A 21,702-nucleotide genomic window follows, 5' to 3' on the forward strand; every position below is an offset into this window, starting at 1 on the left:
TTTTTGAATGATGCATGGAGATGGCTATTAATTTTTTGAAGTCAATATAATTCATAAATTTTAAGTTATTGATCAAGATCCTTCCGTGTTTATTAAGGTCTACATTTTAGAACTTATTTACTTTTATGTGCCATAGATACGATATCCGAGATAAACTTCAGCGAATACAGATTCAAAAATATTTTTCATTCAAAATAGTCTTTGGTGAATATAGATCCACAATAGTGAATGCAACTTGATAACGAGCAATTTCAATTCAATTGTCTTAAAATTTCTAATCTTTTAGTTTAGTTGTCTTGGAATTAAGTAAAACATTTGATGTAACCGATAGCTTAATCGTCTTTAGTTTTAAGTTTCTCTTTTATGAAGGACGCGGTGAGGTGAGTTTCTTTTTATCTCTCGTTTTGAGCGACTATGTTTTATTATTCTAAATATATACCGCGGTCCATTCACCTACTAATGTGTAATAGTTTTGACCTACCTACCTGACTACAAATTTAACTTTATAAATGAGAGCAGGTATTTCGTCCTTTAATCATATCATATTTATATAAATAGCTGCATTTACATCTATCTATTTATGTCAGGTGAGTGGGTTGAAAGTACAAAGACTTTATTGAAATGAATGTACCATTTGATCATTACTTTAATTAAAGAAAGTAATTTGAAAAGAATGTTTTTCATCTCAATTTAAAAACAATATCCATTATAATTCTCATTCTCAAAGTGGTTCTTGTTTAATATATTTGTTTTAAATCATAAGATTTAATTTTTAATTAACATAGTTGTTTATGTTTAGGCACAAATATGAATAGCGGAGGGCAGAAGGTCCCGACTCCTCCGGAGTGTGCGCTGGCAGCAGAGATGTTTGATCATTTCTGCTCAGCGGGCACTATGAAACAGATTTTAACATTACACAGAGAAATTTGTGATACTCTTAACTTGAAGCCCAACAGATTGCCTGATTTTTATCCTAAATTGAAGGTAAGTTGATTAATTTAATATAGCAATAGTGGGTAATTTTATCATAATACCCCTATGTTAATGTGATTGATTGAGTTAAGATGCAGTAAAACATATTTAAAGCGATTCTATGTTCATCTAAAGGTGGGAAAAAAATACTTCATTTATTTGAAATATGTAATAATAGTGTAAACATGTGAATGAATCAAAATTCTCTTCACTTGGTTTCTGTTTGGCGAGAGGCCAATAAAAATATCCAAATGTATTTTAAAGCAAGATGTTCTAAGCGAATGCGAATTGATTCATAAATTCCTCAGTGTTACCAATTACTAGATTTGTAATCTCCTAAATATAATACAGGCAGTTTTAATTATTTTGCAATTAAATCATCTTTACTTTATTTTGTTTGAAGTAATTTGAGCAATAACAGCATTGAAAAAATTAAGCTACGAATATGAAAGGCCGTAATCGAATAATGCTTTTTAAATATTTTACTATGTTTTAATGTTGCCATAAATAATTTCAGTTCATAATAATGAATCATTGTTAGTCTGTTACAATTATAATTAATAAATTTTATGTTGTGTCATAATAAAAGATATGATAGATGGTCAAATTATTGTCTGCTGTTTTTCAATTAAGCAACGCTAATAAGAATGACATTTTTATTCAGCCTCTAAAATAAAAGTTAAATTATAAGCATGACTTTCCAAATGTTTCGTCTTGTTTATAGACGACTAATGTAAAATTTCTCTATGCATTTTTTTTTTATTTATATATATTAAATGTACAAGCATTATTCAGTAATGCCATTGTGCCTTTTCTGTATATGACTAAAAAAAAAAAATTTGTTTGAAATTTAACTTATGCTATGTATTGTTTTTATTGTTGCTCAAATCGTTTTTTGAATACAAATTTATGTTATTTATTGATAGTTATCAATTTGTTTGTTTGTATTCGATATCACATGATATAAATATTACCCTAGCTAAATGACGTGTTATCCAAGGCGATAAGATTGTAAAAAAAAAAGTACATATATTCCGCAACTAGTTATGTGTCATAGTATTAATAGATAATCTCTAAAATTAGTTTTTAAAATCAATTTGTTTTGTTTTTATGTAGCTTTACACAGTTAAGTAACTCAGATGGTTAAAATTAATTTATACTTTTAATATGATAGTAAAGCGAAGTTATGTTTTAGCTCTGACTAGCTCTTGGCTGCGGTTCTGTCTCACATATTAAACCTCTTTTGCGACAGGGTTTGTCAACATTATAAGAACTCATTTTCTTTGTCAAGTATGCCTTCATAATAAGATCCTACTTTAGAGCCGCTGGAATTATCTCAAAACAATGCTGTTTGTTTTGAATATATAATTTTGAAAATTGGTCTTTAATAGAAGGCGTGATAGCGTAACAGAGATTTAGTCGAATGGAGAACCCATTCCTTTTTGAAGTCTGTTAAAAAATATCCCAGGTCACACCTTAACACTCCTGAAATTGCAGCAAAATCGGTCCAGCCGTTTTAGAGATTAGTCAGAACAATCATTGAGATAGATAGACAAACATTTAAAATTCATGATGTAGGTGTCGTATAAACTCTCTTATGAGTTTAGTAAAAGGCTATTTAATTTGAAATTAAATTAATTCAAATTAAAAGTAAACAGGCACTTCACATTTTTTTTTATAAATTAGTATGAACGAAGTTAAAGACTTTGGCTGGCACACTCTTAAATGTAGCCATTTTATACGGATTTACTTCACGTTAATTTTTTACGCTTAACAAAAGGCTTATTCCTCAAGTATGGAGCTCTAATTTTCAACTCTCTTAACAGTTTGCCACTCCACTTTGGACCGTAATGAATGTAAATTATTGAAGCTTCGTTAAAAAACTTTTTTTTTTTTTAATTTAATTTAATTAACTGAATATGAACGCAGCAATAAAAAATATGTATAATTTGCCACTTAAAAACAATTATTGTAATTAACGCTTGTAATTTAGGCGAAGCTAGCTAGTTCGTGGAAGGCGCAGGCGCTTTTCAAAAAGTTTGACGCTCGCGCCAATCACAAGGTGTACGCCAAGGGTCGGGCCTGCAGTCAGAATAAGGTGCTTCTGATTGGGGCGGGTCCATGTGGACTACGGGCGGCCATAGAATGTCAACTGCTTGGCGCTAAAGTCGTAAGTTTACAATACAACCAAATATTACTGGCTAAAAATCTTTACATATGTATTTTTTTTTTTTAGTAAATATTTTTACAGGTTTACCAACTGACATACATTAAAGAACCCTTTCATATATAATTAAAATTATTTTCTAAACTCGTTACGTCACGGTCTGGTTATGGTGAGATTGAAATACATATTTTATAACATGCTACTCGTGTTGTATAATTTATGAAAGTTGCTCAAATTCTAATTATTAATATTTTTGTTTGTGTTTTTTTTTTGTCCGCTCTTAATCCGACCTCCTTGGATTGAAATCAGTTTTTTATATACACAAATAGGTCGCACATAAAAGTTGTATGTACAATCGGAATTAATAAATATTTAAAATAATAATTAAATAAATATACAGAAGTATAATTTGAACTCCGTTCCGTTTTTCAATAATAATACAAAGATTTTTTTTTATTATTATTTTTTTTATAAAGTATAGGTTTTTTCGGTGTCTCGTCAGTATTTCATACCTTTGCTGATATTTAGGAAAGAAAAACTACGAACTGTAAGTTTAAGGCGAAGCAGCTGTGAAATTTATTTAAATTTTCCCAGGTCGTTATAGAAAAACGCGATCGCTTCTCCCGGAACAACGTGTTACATCTGTGGCCGTTTGTGATACACGACCTGCGAGCTTTGGGTGCTAAGAAGTTCTTCGGCAAGTTCTGCGCTGGTGCCATAGACCATATAAGCATTAGACAGTTACAGTGCATACTCATGAAGGTGATGACGTCATAATGGAAAACGACGCCTCTATAATAATAATGGGCGTGGAATGTTACGTTTTTTTTATCGATTTACAGGTATCTCTTTTGCTTGGTGTTGAAATTCACGAAGGTGTCAGTTTCGAAGAGCTCTTGGAGCCGACTGGAACAGAGTCATCAGCGAGTGAGTATTAAAGATAAATTATCTTAAAAGGAAATTCTAAGGATGAAATATGATTGTTTTATTTATTTATACAGCTTTGGGTTGGCGAGCGCGTGTCGATCCAGCGGAGCACCCTGTATCTCAGTACGAATTTGATGCTCTCATAGGCGCTGACGGCAAACGGAACACCCTTCAGGGTTTCAAACGGAAGGAGTTCCGTGGGAAGCTGGCTATGGCTATCACAGCCAACTTCATTAACAGACACACGGAACAGGAGGCGTCTGTCAGTATATTTAGTCCATATTATACATATATATGTATGTACATATAAAATATATCATACTGAAGAATAATATTCTCCAGGTGCCGGAAATAAGCGGCGTGGCATTCATATTCAACCAGAAGTTCTTCAAGGAGTTGTACGAAGTGACTAGAATAGATCTCGAGAACATTGTGTACTACAAAGACGACACGCATTACTTCGTCATGACAGCGAAGAAACACAGCCTCCTAGAGAAGGGTGTCTTAGTGAATGTGAGTACAATAGATATACAACATACGCATATACAGTGACACTAACACACACACGTACAAACACGTACACATACAGACAAGGCATGCATGTATATGTATTTGTGCCATTATCATTATAACTGTATACATACACACAAATAAAAGTGTAGGTGTATGTGTGCGTGTACGCTTACGTCACAAGTGTGAACTCAACACAATGATGGCATTCTTTAGACTGGTTATGGCATGAGACATGATTTAAAAGGGTTATGCATTTCCGCGATACATATAAGAATATCTTCCTATAATGAATACAATCAAAGAAAAATACCGCGCAATAGTACAGTGATCGATTTAAATCGATTCTGCTGTATTGATATCGATTATCGATATAAATTTTGTTTATATCGAATTGTATTATGTATAATGGTTGTATTAAAGTTGTTTTTAGAATGTTCAAGTTCTTAGGCATTGGTATTTTTTTTCTAGACATGTATATAATCTATGAGAATATATCGCACGTTCCTGTGTTCTCGTATGTACATATATGTGATATTTCCTCCTGAACTATTCTATAGTAATGGTTGATAAAATTAGTTTCTTAAAGAAGTAATTATGTATATGACGTAATTCCGTGTCCGCACATAGGTTTTATGTGCCACAAAAAAATTAATAAATTATCTCTTTAATATAATTTTTAGCATAAAGATTTTAATTGTATTAGTACAAATTTATATCAGTTCCAAAAGTTTAATACGAAAATCTATTCCATGTGCTTATAATAAGATCGAATCGTCACAAAATACTGAGAGTTTCCCGTTTTTCATTCATGAAACCACATTGATAGTATACTGTGTGAACATTTACAAATGAAAAAACTGTTTACGCTCCGTATGCAGTGTGATGCAAACGCGTTCTAATGGTTCAGGTATATATATTCAGGTATATATAATTTTATGTACAAATAATATATATTCCATAAGTCCACGTCTAATCTTACGTCAATATTGGAATTAAAGTAACGCATAATATTCCTTTGATTTTTTTTTATCTCATAGGTTTAAATGTTACCAAATTTACGCCAGCGTCACAGCTCAATGTATTCGTGTGTATAGCCAGCCGGGTATGAAAACCACCAGTCGCTTTCAATTAGCTAAATCGTCGTAGTCAGATCGGTCTCGGCCGTAATGAGGAAAGTGAGTCAGTTGACCTAAATGAATACAGACCTCATCGGTTCTATGTATGTCGCATATGTATATATATATATATATATATATATATATATATATATATATATATAGCTGTTGGTAGTCCGTGGGCTACACACATATAATTGCTGTGTTATATTTATATGTAAACTAATTTGATATAATATTAAGCGAAAAATGAAATAAAAATATAGCTTAATAATCATATATGTAAAAAAATATGAGATAAAAACTACAGTGAATGTGTGTAAACGTATCCATACATCAAATAATCGAATACATGTTACTGCGCACTGTATAGGAGCACTTGTTAAATATATATCAATAAAATTATATACTAAAATGGAACGACCGACAGACATACATGTACTTTTATTATAACATTACACTTTACCTACAGTTACACTGTTACAAATTTAACTATGAAAACTCATAGTAAAGCTCCTTTCGTTTTTTCTAACGACCGCCAAAACGTCTGATAAAAGAGATATTTACTATCACTATTACGCCCTAATAGTTGTATAGAATATATTTTTAAACGAATTTAATTCTTATCTATATTTTATTAAGGTTGATTTTAGTTTGTATTTTTTCTATTGCGCCAGGATTTCGCGGACGTGACTCGTCTACTGTCAGTTGAGAATGTGGACCGTTCTTCCCTGATGAAGTACGCACAGGAAGCTGCTCGCTTCTCGACCGATGGTAGACTTCCTCTCAAAGACTTCGCCCTCAACCATTACGGGGAACCGGATGTGGCTCTATTTGACTTCACTTCCATGTACGCTGCTGAGAACGCTAGCATTGTGAGTGTTATAATTACTCTCGGAAATTATGAAAATATTCTCGCACCCACAAGATGTACTCACTCTTTTCCTATGCCAGCTGATGATGACCTTGACACGTTTTTCAATATCCGTGGAGTATATTAAAAGAAAAAGTTACTCGCAACCAATAAATATTAATAGAAACATCAATTAAGTATCTTCACACTGACATATAGAAGGCAAATTTACAGCAGATGTATAAAGTTTTTTTTGGATATACAATACGTGTGTCATTTCGCAGGTGTACGAGCGTCACGGCAGGCGGTTGCTCTGCCAGCTGGTTGGAGACAGTCTCCTGGAGCCGTTCTGGCCGACTGGTTCGGGGTGCGCTCGTGGCTTCCTATCGGCTCTAGACGCCGCGTGGGCCGTGAGAACCTGGGGCCATACGCCACAACCTCACCCACTTCAGGTTATAGCTGAACGGGAATCCATATACAGGTTGCTCGGTATGTCCTGATATGTGTTTCATATCCATGGTATATATGTACTACATAAAACATCACACGCCCATAAAAACAAAAACCCATCCTTGTGTTCAATTTGGTATAGTAATTAAAATTAAATTGGATAACACATTTGTGAACGTATTTTTTTTTGTGGTAATTTATGATAATATGAATATTTCTTCAGCTCAAACGACCCCAGAGAACTTGCATCGAGATTTCGGCGCGTACACACTAGACCCGGGTACGAGATACCCGAACTTGAATCGCACGGCAGTCACACCTCATAGGGTTACATCATTCTACGACTCAGACGATCCCCTTCCATTGGACGCAGCGAACAGTGCGAGGAAGAGGCGCAGAGGTAATGTCCTAACAAATAGTGTATTATATTCCTAATCATTAGTTAGGGTCGTTAAATTTAGTGTAGCCTACGTATTGTATATAAGACGGAAAAAATATAATTTTGAGTACTTTTTTAAAGTATCATTCTAATATTTTAGGTTTTTTTTAAATTTTATTTTATGTATATAGTATATATATATATCAGTATACCCTCTTGTAAAGCGCATTTTTTTTTGGATAAGCTTAGCTGTGGATTTAATGGTAAATTTGTTGATTATATCTACATGCAAAGTGAACTAATCAACATAAATTATGTCCACGCAGAGCCAGAGATATCTGAAGATGCATTGCTGTCGTGGGTGAAACACTTCGAACCCGGCATCCGAGCTGCCGTAGGTCCCGTGTCTCTGTGCAACCTCCTGAGGCGTTACAGACCCGACCTGATGCCCCCAGATACTCCACCGCGATTGGTATATCAAATACTGCAACAGGAATTCGGTAAGGGTTGAATACCTATACTATATTTGGATTTGTATCCAAATCTCCTACAACCTGCTAAAAGACCTGGGCCTGTCCAGAACTAACAGTTCATTCTTGGAATTTACGAGGCAGCCCTAGTAGGTTCGTTACAAATTTGGTTAGGTAGAGAGAGGAGCTTGGACGGTGGAGGTGAGTGTTTAACAAGCGTTAGCTAGCGGCCCTTTAAACCTACACCTGGGTCGCAAGTCCCAGGCACTGTTGAAGCTCCTCTCCCTGCAACGCGATGGACCTGGCACCCGCGCGGTGATTCCATGAAATGATGAGAGGATTCTTCTCTAAAAGCAAAGTACTACCTGCCACCAAACAAATCGTTAGTTTCAATCAAAGAAGTTCGTTATGCAAATTTTTCATAATCAATAAAAATTGATCTTCGAATATCCAGTCCGTGATGTTTTTGTGTGTGAATAGTATTATATGTTGTCAATAGGTATCTCACCGCTAGCAGCGAATGGCCCCACAAGAGAGACGCCCGACGCCAAACTGCGGAGCTATCTACTGCGAGTGTATCACGCTTTCAAAGGCGAAGTACCGCATATTTATCACAAGACCGACATGTTCAGACAGGTTGATAATTTTCTTGAACAGATTTTATACATATTTTTATAATCACAATTACTATACTGTTCAATGTTTTACAGATTAAACAAAGTCAGCAGAAAGAAAATATCCTTAACACAGTCGACCATCCAGTGTCTGCTTATACGAGTAAGCTGGTAGTGTTAGTAACGTGTTAATATAATTATTCAAACATTAAATACTAACTGTTTCGACAGACACAGCAGAGGCTGAGAAATCACACTCCAGTCACAGAAAGAAACGACGCTCGCTTCGATCACAAGTAAGTAACGATCCAGCAGAGTATATAAGGAAAAAAATTGAAAAGCTAGATCTTAACAATATCACACACCTGGCGCGGCTCATCGAAGGGCATGATACGACGCTGGACAGCGAAAAGCACTCGGCCAAGCAGAGAGAAATTCAGGAACAAATTATATCGTTGTTGGATCCAGAGGAATCACCGGATCCTAAAATGTTAAGGGATTCCTTGGCACAGCTATTAGCAGGCACCGCTAAGACCAAGGTCAAATCCAAGGGAGCCAACCAACCCTTGAACTCTTACTTCAAAAATAAACCAGTTGATAAAACCAAGGCCAAACCTCCTCGCAAACTGAAAGGACTAGACGAGAATACAATAAAATATACAGATTTCTCGACCGTTTTCGACGATGATTCTGCTAATACTGATGCGACTATTGTTGAAACAACGAAACGTGAGAAGAAAAAAGATTTATCTGGAACAGCTTCTCACAAGAAGATGGTTCGCGCTTCTTCCACAGAAGGCTTCGTACCGCAAACGAGAAGAATGTCCGAAGTGGCGGAAATGCAGAGAAGAAGATTTTCACAGAGCCCGGAAGTTGCAGCACGTTATGGACGGTCGAATTCGTTGGGTTCACCGGAAATGGCGTTAAGTGCTAAACGGATGGCAAAGTTGTTTGAGGATAAAAAGCGAGATACCCCTAGTCCAGAGAGTGGTGTAGTTCGCTCCAGGCTAGTCGATAACCCTGACATGGTGCTCCGTTTGCAAAGAATGACAGATATAATCGAAGGTAAACGCTGCTATACACCCAGCCCAGACCGGAGCAAACGATCCCAATCCATTGGTAATCCGGAAATGGCCTTACGAAGGCAGCGTGTGGTAGATCTGATAGAAGGCGCCAACAAACCGCGTCAGAGCCCCGAACGTAGTTTTCAGAGAAGAAATTCAGGTGAACTGCCGTTCAGGCTGCAAAGAGTGTCCGATATGATGGATAAGAGAAACGCTGATTCAAAACGCCCGAAGAGCGGAGGCAAACGGAAAGCCGCCCGCGAGATTATGAGGCAGCGTTTCGAAAAGAGTTTACAAATGCTAGCAGCGGAGCCGAGGCTCGACTTCGCATCATCAGCTGATTTGGAGAACGACTACGGCCTGCAACAGTACAGGGCGAGCGCCCCACAGTTTGACGAACGTGTCAAAAAATTGGAAAAGAAATTGCAACACTATGTGAGATATGTGTGTCGTGTGCTGCATGGTAACACTAACAATACAACCCACGATGGAGGTGAATCGCTTTGAGACATATCGATGTATTTTTTTTTGTATTAAATATAAAACAAAAACAGAAAAACATTTCGACCAAATAATTATCAAAGAAATGTTAGGATGTTTAATCATTAGTTGATATTAAAATATATTAAATTAATAGTGTCGTAATAACTGATTCTAGTGTGCATGACTCTTAATAATGTTCACTTGTGTACAACGCCTTTACTTTACATTGTTCCGATATGCGTTTACTCAGATGTTGGAACTGTTAAAAGTAGAGAATATCGCGTGGATTTTATCACGTTATTTGAAACTAACCCGGCTTGTTATCACGTAACAATGTGCACTTGATGTTGTAAATAAATGTAAAATAAAATAAAATCATTATCAAAAGTTTCTTCCTGATTATGATGAAAAAAAAAACACCAACGGTTTTAATCTTCGGAAAAAGCTCCGTAGCATTTGTGTATAATTATAGTATATTTAATGTTCACAGGAGGAGGGGCGTGTTGTCGGTGGGGGCGCTAGGACAGTGGGCGGCGGCGCACGTGTTGCTAGACTGGCAGCTGAGTTGTCGAACACCTCTTCGGGGGGCGCCGTCCCTAAAGCATCGAAACCGAAGGATTTGATGAGATCGGTTGGGAAAATAGAAAGAGACGACTGGAATGTAAAGGAAATAGAGCGGAAGATCATGGAAAACAGGCTCGGTCGCCCTGAGCCTAAGACGGCAGAAAAAGTTCCGAAATGGGACAGAGAACAGGTGGGCAGTGAATTTTGATAATTGTAAATACCTACTCAGATAAAGATCTATTGATAATATAATATTTGAAACAGTTTCTTGGGCGACAACGACGTCTAAAAGAAGGTGACAGCAACGAGGAGAAGTGGGGTGAGATCGATGAGACGCTTCACAAACTGGACCAGAAACTACGCGATTCCGGACGACCTGATCATGGAACGAAAAAGGTGAAGCCGTACTACAAGTTACATGTCTGTGAGGTGACGCCAAGTAACGTGTGTATTGTAAAACAGGTGGCGAACCTAGCGACGAAATTCATAAAGAAAGACGAACCCGAAACGTCGAAGACCTCGCCCAAAGAAGAGGTGAGACGACAATGATTCTGATTCCACGTAATTCGCAAAAACACCATTAGAATGTTTATGATTTGCAGATATTGAATATTGTCATATACTGAAAATATCAACATTATTCTCGGTTTGTCTTTTTGTCGTGTAGTTGAAGCGCACGTGGCGCGGTCCGTCTAGTGCTGGCATGCAGTGCGCGTCTTGCGGCACCCGAGTGTTCGCTGCCGAGGCGGTGACAGCTGATGGGCTACATCTTCACAGATCCTGTTTCCGCTGTGCCGTCTGTAAAGCCGTACTCCGACCAGGGTATCCTTAAACATATAAAGATCTAAGAATTTAGCGAGTATTAATTTAGACGAAATTAATATTTTTCGGATTACTAAGCGTATTTTATTAATTTAATCTACATACTACCGACGTTTTTGTTGATGTGCAACCGCGTTCGCGGACAGACGAGATAAATAGACATTTATATTGGATTTTTTCAATTTATGATGTAAATAAATAATTTTGTGTTCAAAAGGAACTACACTATGGAGCGCTACGGCAGCAGGCTGGTGTGTCTGCGACATTCTGGCGTTAGTGTTCCCGATTCTCTGTCTACGAAGGTCACTCGCCTCGATACACTCGCGACTCCCGAGAGGATCAGTCTTGAGATGTCTGATGGAGGAGCCAGGGAGATTGACGAAGACGAATGGACAGACAGAAATTTCCTAGCCTCAGAGACATCCGGCGCAGGTGGATTGAGGTAGTTATGATTGTTCTCCAACAGACTAGTTATCGAGCGGAATAAATCATTTTGTGTCATATAAATACGAGTATGTCAAATGTTTGCTGCAATATTATATGAAATTAAATGGCAGGTCGTTCAATGTTCATATTTATATTGTAGTGACGAAGAGGACTCGAGTTCGGAGGAGTTCACGGACGCCATGTGTTCCGAGGAGGCTGACGACTCACCGGAACCCGAGTTACAGAACACTCGCCCAGCTCAAACACACCTATACTTCTCGGATGACTCATTCGGTTATGATGACTATTCCGAAGAGGGTATTTTAATTTCTATATTTATTTCTATGACAATTAAAAAAAGGGATTTCTTCGGTATGTCATTTAGTTCACAGTCGATACCCCCGGAACACCCTGTATATTCCATTTGGAGGATTGTCTGTAAATTAGCTAGAGGCTATCCCGATGGAGATTTAAAAAAGTTTAGTTGTTATATAAAAAATAAATGACAACATCAAATGAGACATATGCGAGCTTAGACAGAAATCCTCATGTATAAGGTGGTTTTAAAATAGATATCAATAGTAAACTTTTGCTATGAGTGTATGTATGTGTATGTGTCGCACAGGCGCCGTGTCATCCGGTAACGAGTCTTGCTCCCGTATGCGAGCGGCTCGCGAGGCGCGCCGCCGTGAGGTGCCAGCGGAGCCCCGGCCTCCGACCTACAGCAGCGAGGTACCGCGCTGCGTTCTGGCGTAGACTGTCCATAAACAGCTGCGCTACCGGGGAGGTGCGGCGACCGCCTCTCGCTATACGCCGCCATATTGCAACCAGCTTGTGACGTCACTCATTCCATACTATCATCTATGCAATTCTTCAACCAAGCTAAATAACTATCTATCTATACTTTTGTTAAATACTTTTCAAACAGAGTATACTATTTTATATATCTTAAAGTCACTGGATTAAAGTGCTTCTGTAGTGCTTCCCTGAAATATATTAGTTAATTCGGTAGTTAAATTCGTTACAATAGTTTATCATCGTCACTGTCATTGCGCATGTGTAAAGTTATTAATATCTTGTTCATAAAGGCGGCGGCGAGAGGTTTGGTAAGAGTGTTGTTCCACACTAACTTGAGTTTTATTGTTTTATTATATAACATATCCAACGAGACGAGATAAAATTTGTAAACAGGTGAGTCTACTAGATCGATTTGTGAAAACTTTGTCGACAGCGGAAGAATTAGTCTGAACAAGACAGACAGACAGGCACAAAAAAAATTATAAAATATAGGTTTAATACAGATATCGTAGATGCCTTATGAGGTAGCGAAATTCTGGAGTAAATTTTATAAAAGAATAAAACACCTCAATTTAATTAATTAATATAGATTTTATAAAAAAAAAGTGAAGCTTAACCTTGATATATAACCTACTGTTCTTCTTTTATACCTTACTATTATTACTAATATTAAACTAGACTTTCTTTTCTTCAATTTCGTATTATATTTACCTATAAGTTGGATTGTGATGATCAAAGTTTGTTTACGCTATTTATCTCTTTTCGTTGGCTATAAGTTATTATCACCACCACCTCATTGATCCATGAAATTTTTTATTCGATAGAATTTTGCATGTTTGGTAATGTCAATAAAATTTTTGTGGTGTTTAGAGAGTTTGTGGAAGTATATTAAATATTACCAATACTAAGGTGTATGTTGTGTATCGAAAGAGATTTGTCGGGTAGAAGCGGAAACTATGTGTTCGTATAAATTGTATGTTATAGTTTGTTTTGAATAATCTAAATAAGTTATAATAAATGTATTTTTATCTGTATATTTTTTTTTTATGTAGACCGTCGATCACTTTAAGATTTATACACCAGTTGGATGGAAATCTAATTGAAATGTCACTCTTAGTTTATTTTTCGTAAGAATTTGCTTGTTTGTTTAATTTTTTCGTATATGAAGTACAATTTTTTTTCTTTTGTATCAATCATCAGTCACCTAATGTTTCACTTACATTATTTTGTTGTTGTTCTGATTTTGATATATAACGTTAGTGTATTGATTTTAAAACTAAGTTAGTGTGGAAGCTAGTGTGCTAAGTTAACTATATGGCTTTTATTAGTCTCGCTTTAACAAAAATATTCGCTTTTTCTTTCATAAATATGCATGTATATTATACCTTAAACGGGTTTTTGAAACGATCACTTGCCGTGATTTATAAAAAAACATCCAATGTTCGTTTAAGATGGAGTCTGAGGAAGATAGTGAGAGTAGTGAGGATGAGGTTTCATCAGCCACCGAGGTGTCTACGGACAGCGAGTTCGCTCGTGAGGAGTGCGCGCCCGCTACCACCCCGCCCGCTATACTCGTCACGGAGGCGGCACCTGTCGCACCCGTCGCTGCCCCCGCACCTATAGCACCCGTGGCACCCACCGCTCCTCAGGACTATCCTCTGAGCCGCACGAGATCAGCCGGCGGCTTGGCCACCAAGCGGGCCCTGGAACTAAAGAGGAAGTATCTCCTCGGCGAACCCTCGCCACCGTCTGTCAAGAAATCGGACTCCACCTCGCAGCTGGACACCAAGCTAGAAGCTTTCCGCTGTAACATAACGGAATTCCAAAAACTACTAAACCCAGCACCGATTCAACCGGTAACTGAACAAATATCAGTGACAATGCAAATGGCAACAACGCAGTCGAACGAGGAACCAGAATCCGATCAATCGCTACCAGCGAAAATAACACAAGAACCTGAAGATATCGCCTCTCAGAAGGATCGTAACACGTCGCCAATAGAATTAGTGCCTCCCAAACCCATACGCACTTTACGGGTTACGACGGGTTACAAGAAGGTTCCGATGCCAGATATAATAAGTAACTTGTTCCCAGATGCGCCGCTAGATTTATTAGAGCAAGGCCTCTCGCCATTCTACGATCCAGTGCTGCCAGCCGAGGAAGGAAACAGCAATCTGGACCATCTGGGAATAGACTCTGATTCACTGTCAGAAGACGATTCCTCGATAAATCAGAGGTTATCAAACCAATCAGTTCCGAGAGTCGAAGTGCATGACGAGGGTGGGGAATTGATTCAATTAGATAGTCTAACAATAGCGAATAATATTAATGATAGCAAAGATGATAAAATAATAGAAGCAACAAATACAACAGCGCTTTCCGCTGTCTGCGTTGATTCTGAATCCTCGGACTCGAATAAGGATGTGACGACGCTGGCCCTCACGGAGACTGAACTTTCAGACTGGGCAGCGGAAAGCGCTGTATTGGATGAATGTGGATTCGAAGAAAAAGACGATAGGAAGAGAAATAAAAATCCCCGAACGCTGAGTGAGCCCAAGATGGTCCACGAAACTAAGAACATATCGGCCATAGCATCTCATATCTGTGGTAAGACGAGTCCCACGGAGCATATCGTGTTCTCAAACGCCCTGGAGCATTTCGAATTCGCAGACGAAGGGGACCAGGATCCGTCTATAGAGTCACCGGCTACACCAAAAAACGAAGGGTACATGGAACTGGTCGACGATTACTACGGCCACTACTCCCCGACAAACGACAGATCGATGAATTTCATAGAGAGAACATTCTCTGAAACAACCATCAAACCGACAGTATTAGAAAACGAAGAGGTCGAAGTCACAAACGACAACGACGAGATAAAATTCATAGACGATCAAGATTCAAAGAGTGACGCCGTATCAAAAAACGACAGCCTTAAATCGACCGGGGAATTCAGGAAACTATTCGGAGATTCCCCGTCACACTCAATGAGCAATGGCAACGGCAATGAAGACGAAATTTCCGTGGGCAAAACCGAACATTTGAGTGCTGTTATAAAAGAAGACAACAATTCGCCGCAAACAATAAGCGACTCTGTCAGTATATCGGACATATCACCGCCATTAGAAAACGACGATTTGGCCACTAAAACTAGTGCATGTAAAAGCGAGAATTCGAACGACAAGGCTTCGCTGGAAGACATTTCACCGCCGCTGGCGTCAGAGAAATCGAAATCACACAATAGTTTGTTATACCAGAAGGCGCAGAAACCTATAACGTTCGCGAGCCCGTGCAGTATAAGACTGTACGCGCCGGCGATATGCAGATCAGCTAGCGAAACATTCGGTAGGTTGAGTAAGAACGGGAATGTGTCACCGCGGTACAACGACTGGGGTCCGTCGTGTCACGTGAGCCCCGGCTCGATATCACCAGGCAGCGGGACCTCTGTGTTGGGGCCCGACTCTGTGGACAGGATCCAGGTGATACAGAAGGAGAGGCAGGAGCAGACGGACCTTGTGAAGCGGCTGGTGTTGGAGCGGCTGGGAAACGGACAGCGTGTCATTCGCAAGACGGCCAGGAGGCAGCGAATGTCGCCCGTCTGCAGCGCCCCGCCGCCCGTGCCGCCCCCACCCGTCCTAGCCACGCCACCATCTCCGCCCCCGCCGCCTCGGCCCCGTCCCCCGCCAGCCGCGCTCATGTCGCTACCGGTCGTATCCTCCTTCTCAGATCCAGACTTAACTCAAGATCGGAGGAGGAAAGGTATTATGAGAAGCATTTCGAATTATTTCAACCGGCGCCTCGGACCTCGGCATAAGGTAATTATCGTTGATATTAAATTGTACGTTTGATTATAAACCTTTCGTAATACGATCCGTCTGACATCATGATCTCATTTGTACAATAACGAATCATGAACATGGAGCACGCATCTCATGCGACCGAATGTAGAATGCGGATGTATCGTTCCTGAACATTAGCATACCACCCTCCATACACTGATATTGACATGTGAATAATGTACATAAAGGTGGCTGAATAGTCTATAGTCTAGCTGGGCGGGTGTCCGATGTTCCGCATCTAATGTATCACAATAATATTATATTAATACCAGTGATGTAATGAGAGGGGACACGCCGTAGACTAACAGTAGTTAAAATTTTCAGTGTGTCTCGGAGCCGGACCTGACGACGCACGTAAGCAAAGCATATCAAATAGAGTATCGTGATGTCGTGAGTCGCATGCCGTGCCATCTCTTTCGCACTCATCATACCGCTAACTGTACGTTGTCTTGTCTCGCTCAGCCACACCTGTTCCCTGTCACCTGTCATACATGATCCTTCGCCATTGATTGGACCCACTGTTCCAATGGAATTTCTACTATCATTCCTATCCTCCGACATTGGCTATGTTTTTGGTAACATTCCATAGTTTTGTTGCTCCGACGTCCAGTTATTTTTTTTGGTGTCTCGCTCGCTTTCATCAGATGCTCGAGAGACAACCTGCTATGGCTTGCCTGTGATATGTTCCTAATGTTCTGACGCTGCAACCTGTATGAGCTGATACATTAGGTTCCTTGTGTTTCTGCATGAATGGCTTTTGTTATCCGTATGTGTTCTCCGCCGCATCGCTTACACTCTCTGCCTGTAATATATTTTTGGACGTAGATTATTTTAATGATAATGCTGCTTCGTAAAATCATACAATTCTGATTTTGGGCAGAATCAAAACAGAATTGTCTGAACATTTTTTAAATTTAAAAACTATATGTGAGTAGAAGTGCTAAAAAAATTTAAGAAAAAGGATATTGTGATGTATTTGCCAATTTCATGTTTTTGGCAGAAAGTCTACGAGACAGAGGACCTTTTTTTTACTGACGAATTTGTTTTTTTTTTTTGATGCCACAGATACAATAATAATATTCAATTTTAAATGAGACATGTTAATTACTGTTTCTTTATCTGTGTGTTTCTAATGTATTGTAAAACTTATGAATGCTCCACAGTGACGTAATCGACAGTGTTTTCTGAATGTTCGCGTAGTTACAACTGCTCGTTAACTTTTAGCTACAACATTTTTTTAATGAAAACCATTATTATGAATAAAAATCTAGCAATATTTTAATTAGGAAATCTAATTTTAAATCCTTAGTAATATATTAGCTTATATAAATAGACTAAGCTTTACGCGGACTTCAAACGCAATAAATTTGATGAAATTATCGTCTTATCTTCTTGTATATAGCATGCTTAAGCCCTTATGTATGGACGTAAGTATTGTCGGCCATTTTGAATGCATGACCGTATTTTGTATGTAGTGGGCTCTGTAATGTCAAATAACAAGTAAACAAACAAAGTAGTTGAATTGGCAGATAGGATTTCTATTATGTAGTTATAACTAAGAGAGGTATGTTATGTGTTGGGATGGTTGGGATTTATCAGATGTCTGGTATAGGATGCGCGTTTGCAGGAAGTTGGCGAGTCGCACAAGTCGACAGGGGCCTTCGCCCCGCCGGTGCCTCCGCCCCCCGCGGTCTATAGCCCGAGCCCGGCGCCGCCAGGTAACAACCGTAGGTCGACCTGATATCCAATCACACATAATCAACGCTAATCTACCTTCAGCTCACATCTTCTGTTGCAATCCCATAATAACGGCTGACCAATTTCAATTTACAGTTTTTGCCAAATTTATTGTTGTTTAATTAAATTGATGGTTCGTTAAAAATATCAAGGTTGAAATTGTACAGCCGGTCGCCGTGTATGCCATCAAGTAATACATTCGAAGGGTTTAACAATATGAGCTCATAGTAATGTGACATGAGGCTGTGGTTGCCGAGTGAGTATATAGCACGTGTTTGGTGCTGGCAGTAGTGTTGACGTCGTCGTCGAGGGAGGATGGCGGGTGCGACCCCGATCCAGTGGAGCGGGACGCGATGCAGCTGTGGTTTGAAGCGCGGTGGGCTCGGCTCGTGGCTCAGAGACGAGCCCGCGAGTCCTCCCCCGACGAGCCCTCCGCCCGCCGCCTCGCCAGATTACAGAAAAGGCTATCAAGACCGTTACCCGGTACATCACATCTATAACATATATCGTATCATAGGGAACATCTGAGCTCGACATCAGCTTTCATTGCCAACTTTCATGTAACGCTTACTCGTTCATCAGACTTTTCATATGTCCTATATTTTTGTACGTCCGACACGTCACGTATGTATGTACATTGGATGAATGTTACAGCGGAGGAACAGGCAGCGACTGTGGCTGAACTGGTCCAAGTTTCCGCTCAGCGAGACGCGCACCGAGCTCTGATGGCGGCCGATAGGTTGGTGCATAACAATAAACAAAAATGACTAGCATAGTTTATAAAACATGCGGAATGTATGCGATCTTATAGTTTTCTAGGCGACGTCTTCCTTACATTCTCAAGGTCAAACATGGAATATGTAGGTAGTTGTAGAAACATTAAAACGATATAATATTACATACATATAACTTAAAAATTAATTTATTTTTAACATTAAATACCTTCAAATAGAACGATGGTAAGGTAAGGCTTAGGATAATTTTTAATATACTAATAGTTATATATTTTTAACAGGAGAAGAACTTCATCGAGGAACAGAGCTGGCGATTAGAAGAATTCCAAGGTGACCCATCGCATCACAGAGTTATGAGTGTTAACGGACAGCCACAACACACTCAACAGACGAACAATAAAAACATATATAGTATTTTTATTATTGACACAGCTTCAATAATATTATCAATCTATGAGTATTATGTGTGAGGTAGCAATGAGCTGAACGTGCTATGAGCTCACAGGGCAGAGAACATTTCATTTATTGTGTCAGCAATAACTTGTTAATTGAATTTGACATTTTGTATTTTTTTTTTTTGTAATCAGTGATATAGTCTGTATGCATCATTAATATATATAAATTGTGAGATATATTAAATAGTTTTGCTCTCTTTATATAATTTGTAATATATATATATATATATATCATTAATTGGAAATTTTTCTTAAAAATATATATATATAAAATTGGCCTAACATTTAAACATAGTGTAATGTTCAATAGAGAGAGATGAATCGAGACTACAAATTATAATTGTCTGGAATTGTTGTTTTTTTTTTAATTAATATGATTTTGTATACCATAATGTTCTAATACAGATGCGGTTGAATGACCTCGAAACTTGATAGGGATATAGTAAAAGCCTTGTCGTCATATATAAAAATATTCTAAAAGATTTATTCGGTTAAATGCATTGAGAGATATGATTGTTAATATTTTTTTTTTTTTGCTAAAACGTCCCAAAATATGGTGTGCTAGATGAGCCAAATGTTTATAGTAAATATTTATATGTATATGTTAGTTTGTAATGTATGTAGGGATCGTTCTATTTCAATGGTGCCCCTCTATGGACGCTTCTAGAAGGTGTTAAAATTAAGTTCTTGTGAGTATTTTTTTTGTAATATCTTAAGATCTAACATTGCTTATTTTTCTTATTTTTTTTTACTAAATTTTTTTGGTACTGACGTGACGGAAAAATCGATAGTTACTTCATAGTCATTGATGTGGAAATCGCAGTTTTAGAAATAAGGAAATTGGAATATTTAAAATTTTATTATCTTATTAATGTTAAATGTACGTTAAATAATGTGCTTTTTCATAGTTAAGATAGTGCCAATACAAACAAATTATATATATTTAGTAAATTAAATGAGATGTTGTCATATAATCAGTATATCTGTCTGTCAGTCTGTTCGATACAAACTCCTTACTGGTTTCCTCTATCGTACTTAATACGCAGCGTTACGAGTTCTATATTTAAACAGGACACGCTACGTATTAGGTTCGATACGGACTTGTGCTAAGTTTATTGACATATATTTATAAATGCTTGTTGAGAAATTGATAATAATAATAATAATAGTAATAAAAATATGTTCCACACGGATTTATATAACAAACAGGGAATGTCAATTGTATTATAGTATTATTATCGTTAAATTAATTTTGTGAACACGCTGTATCAATGTGATAATTTTTTTTCCGTCAATACAAACTAATAAATTTGGAGCTCGCTCTCATGAAACCCAAATATATTTAGTTGTAAGAGAAAATAATTGTATAAATTATATTATATATATATTTTTGTATTAACGTACGTCCGTAGTGTCTGTCGCAGACTAGTCCGCTTGTTCCGTACTTGTCGTGTTACGTGATGCGATCTTTATTCATACTAAGGGTTTGGTTCGTTGAACTGAATACGGGAGCGTATGTGGTATTTAAATAACAACACTGTCGCGTTTGAATATTTGTGAGTAAAAAACTGAATACTCTCCGTATGCAGTTCAACAATTCACACTTGTGATAAGGTGATTGTTCTAGGGAAATTACTAGACGACAATCGAAAGGGACTTCTGTATTCTTCTAACTAACTATTTGTCGCTAACTCACGGACAGATTATAATTACGTCCGCAATTCCTTGTGTTTTTTTCATTGTATTATTATAATTTTACTAAAAAAAATATTACATATATTTCTTCTTTTATATTGTTTTTTATACTTAACATATTATGTATGGTAAATCTGAATATCATATGTATTATCGGTGTGTGGGTGTATTTCGGATCCATTTCATGGTTACGTTTGTGCTGAATCGTTGCTTTATCAATATATATATATATATATATATATATATATATATATATATGTATATGTATATATATATATATTTATATTTTTTTTACAATAAACTTTAACTATTTACCTCTGGATGTCACAATTACTTGTAATCATGTATTTTTTTGAGATTATTTTTTCTTGTCCTGTTTTTTTACAATTCTAGTACAATTTCGTCTGCATTTTAGGTTGTCAAGCGACTTGTCACTGTCACTTTGACTTAAGTGTATTCCTTTTTTTTTTAATTTTCTTTCTCCATGGTTGTAGTTTAATTTCTTACGTGCTTACTCACAAATGAGGCTTCGCATGTGACGTTATTTCAAACAGTATACATAACTTTAGCCAATGTATTTCTTGTTCATACAATAGACAAATTAAATGTAATAAAAAAAATATAT

General features: G+C 37.6%; 1 protein-coding gene across 8 annotated transcripts; it reads left to right on the forward strand.

Annotated features, from left to right (window-relative positions):
* Positions 1-203: 203 nt before the first annotated feature.
* Positions 204-21,699, forward strand: LOC116777969 (F-actin-monooxygenase Mical). Of its 8 annotated transcripts, none has more exons than XM_061526568.1 (27): positions 204-380; positions 800-984; positions 2,966-3,142; positions 3,734-3,901; positions 3,982-4,066; positions 4,141-4,328; positions 4,409-4,579; positions 6,372-6,569; positions 6,832-7,036; positions 7,221-7,397; positions 7,703-7,876; positions 8,346-8,482; positions 8,557-8,623; positions 8,692-9,959; positions 10,498-10,761; positions 10,836-10,967; positions 11,034-11,105; positions 11,239-11,393; positions 11,611-11,835; positions 11,980-12,137; positions 12,445-12,551; positions 14,069-16,432; positions 16,781-16,810; positions 18,084-18,174; positions 18,482-18,676; positions 18,848-18,932; positions 19,209-21,699. In XM_061526568.1, the coding sequence occupies exons 2-27, from the start codon at positions 808-810 to the stop codon at positions 19,243-19,245; spliced, it is 7,107 nt and encodes a 2,368-aa protein (XP_061382552.1). In that variant the 5' UTR covers positions 204-380; positions 800-807; the 3' UTR covers positions 19,246-21,699. The 8 variants fall into 8 exon arrangements, with proteins under 8 accessions (XP_061382552.1, XP_061382551.1, XP_061382558.1 ...); XM_061526567.1 differs by lacking the exon at positions 204-380 and adding an exon at positions 566-587; XM_061526574.1 differs by lacking the exon at positions 204-380 and adding an exon at positions 566-587 and having other exon boundaries at positions 8,692-8,756.
* The last annotated feature ends 3 nt before the right edge of the window (positions 21,700-21,702 follow it).

The sequence above is a fragment of the Danaus plexippus genome, chromosome Z (genome assembly GCF_018135715.1).
Source record: "Danaus plexippus chromosome Z, MEX_DaPlex, whole genome shotgun sequence".
NCBI classification, from domain to species: Eukaryota; Metazoa; Arthropoda; class Insecta; order Lepidoptera; family Nymphalidae; genus Danaus; species Danaus plexippus.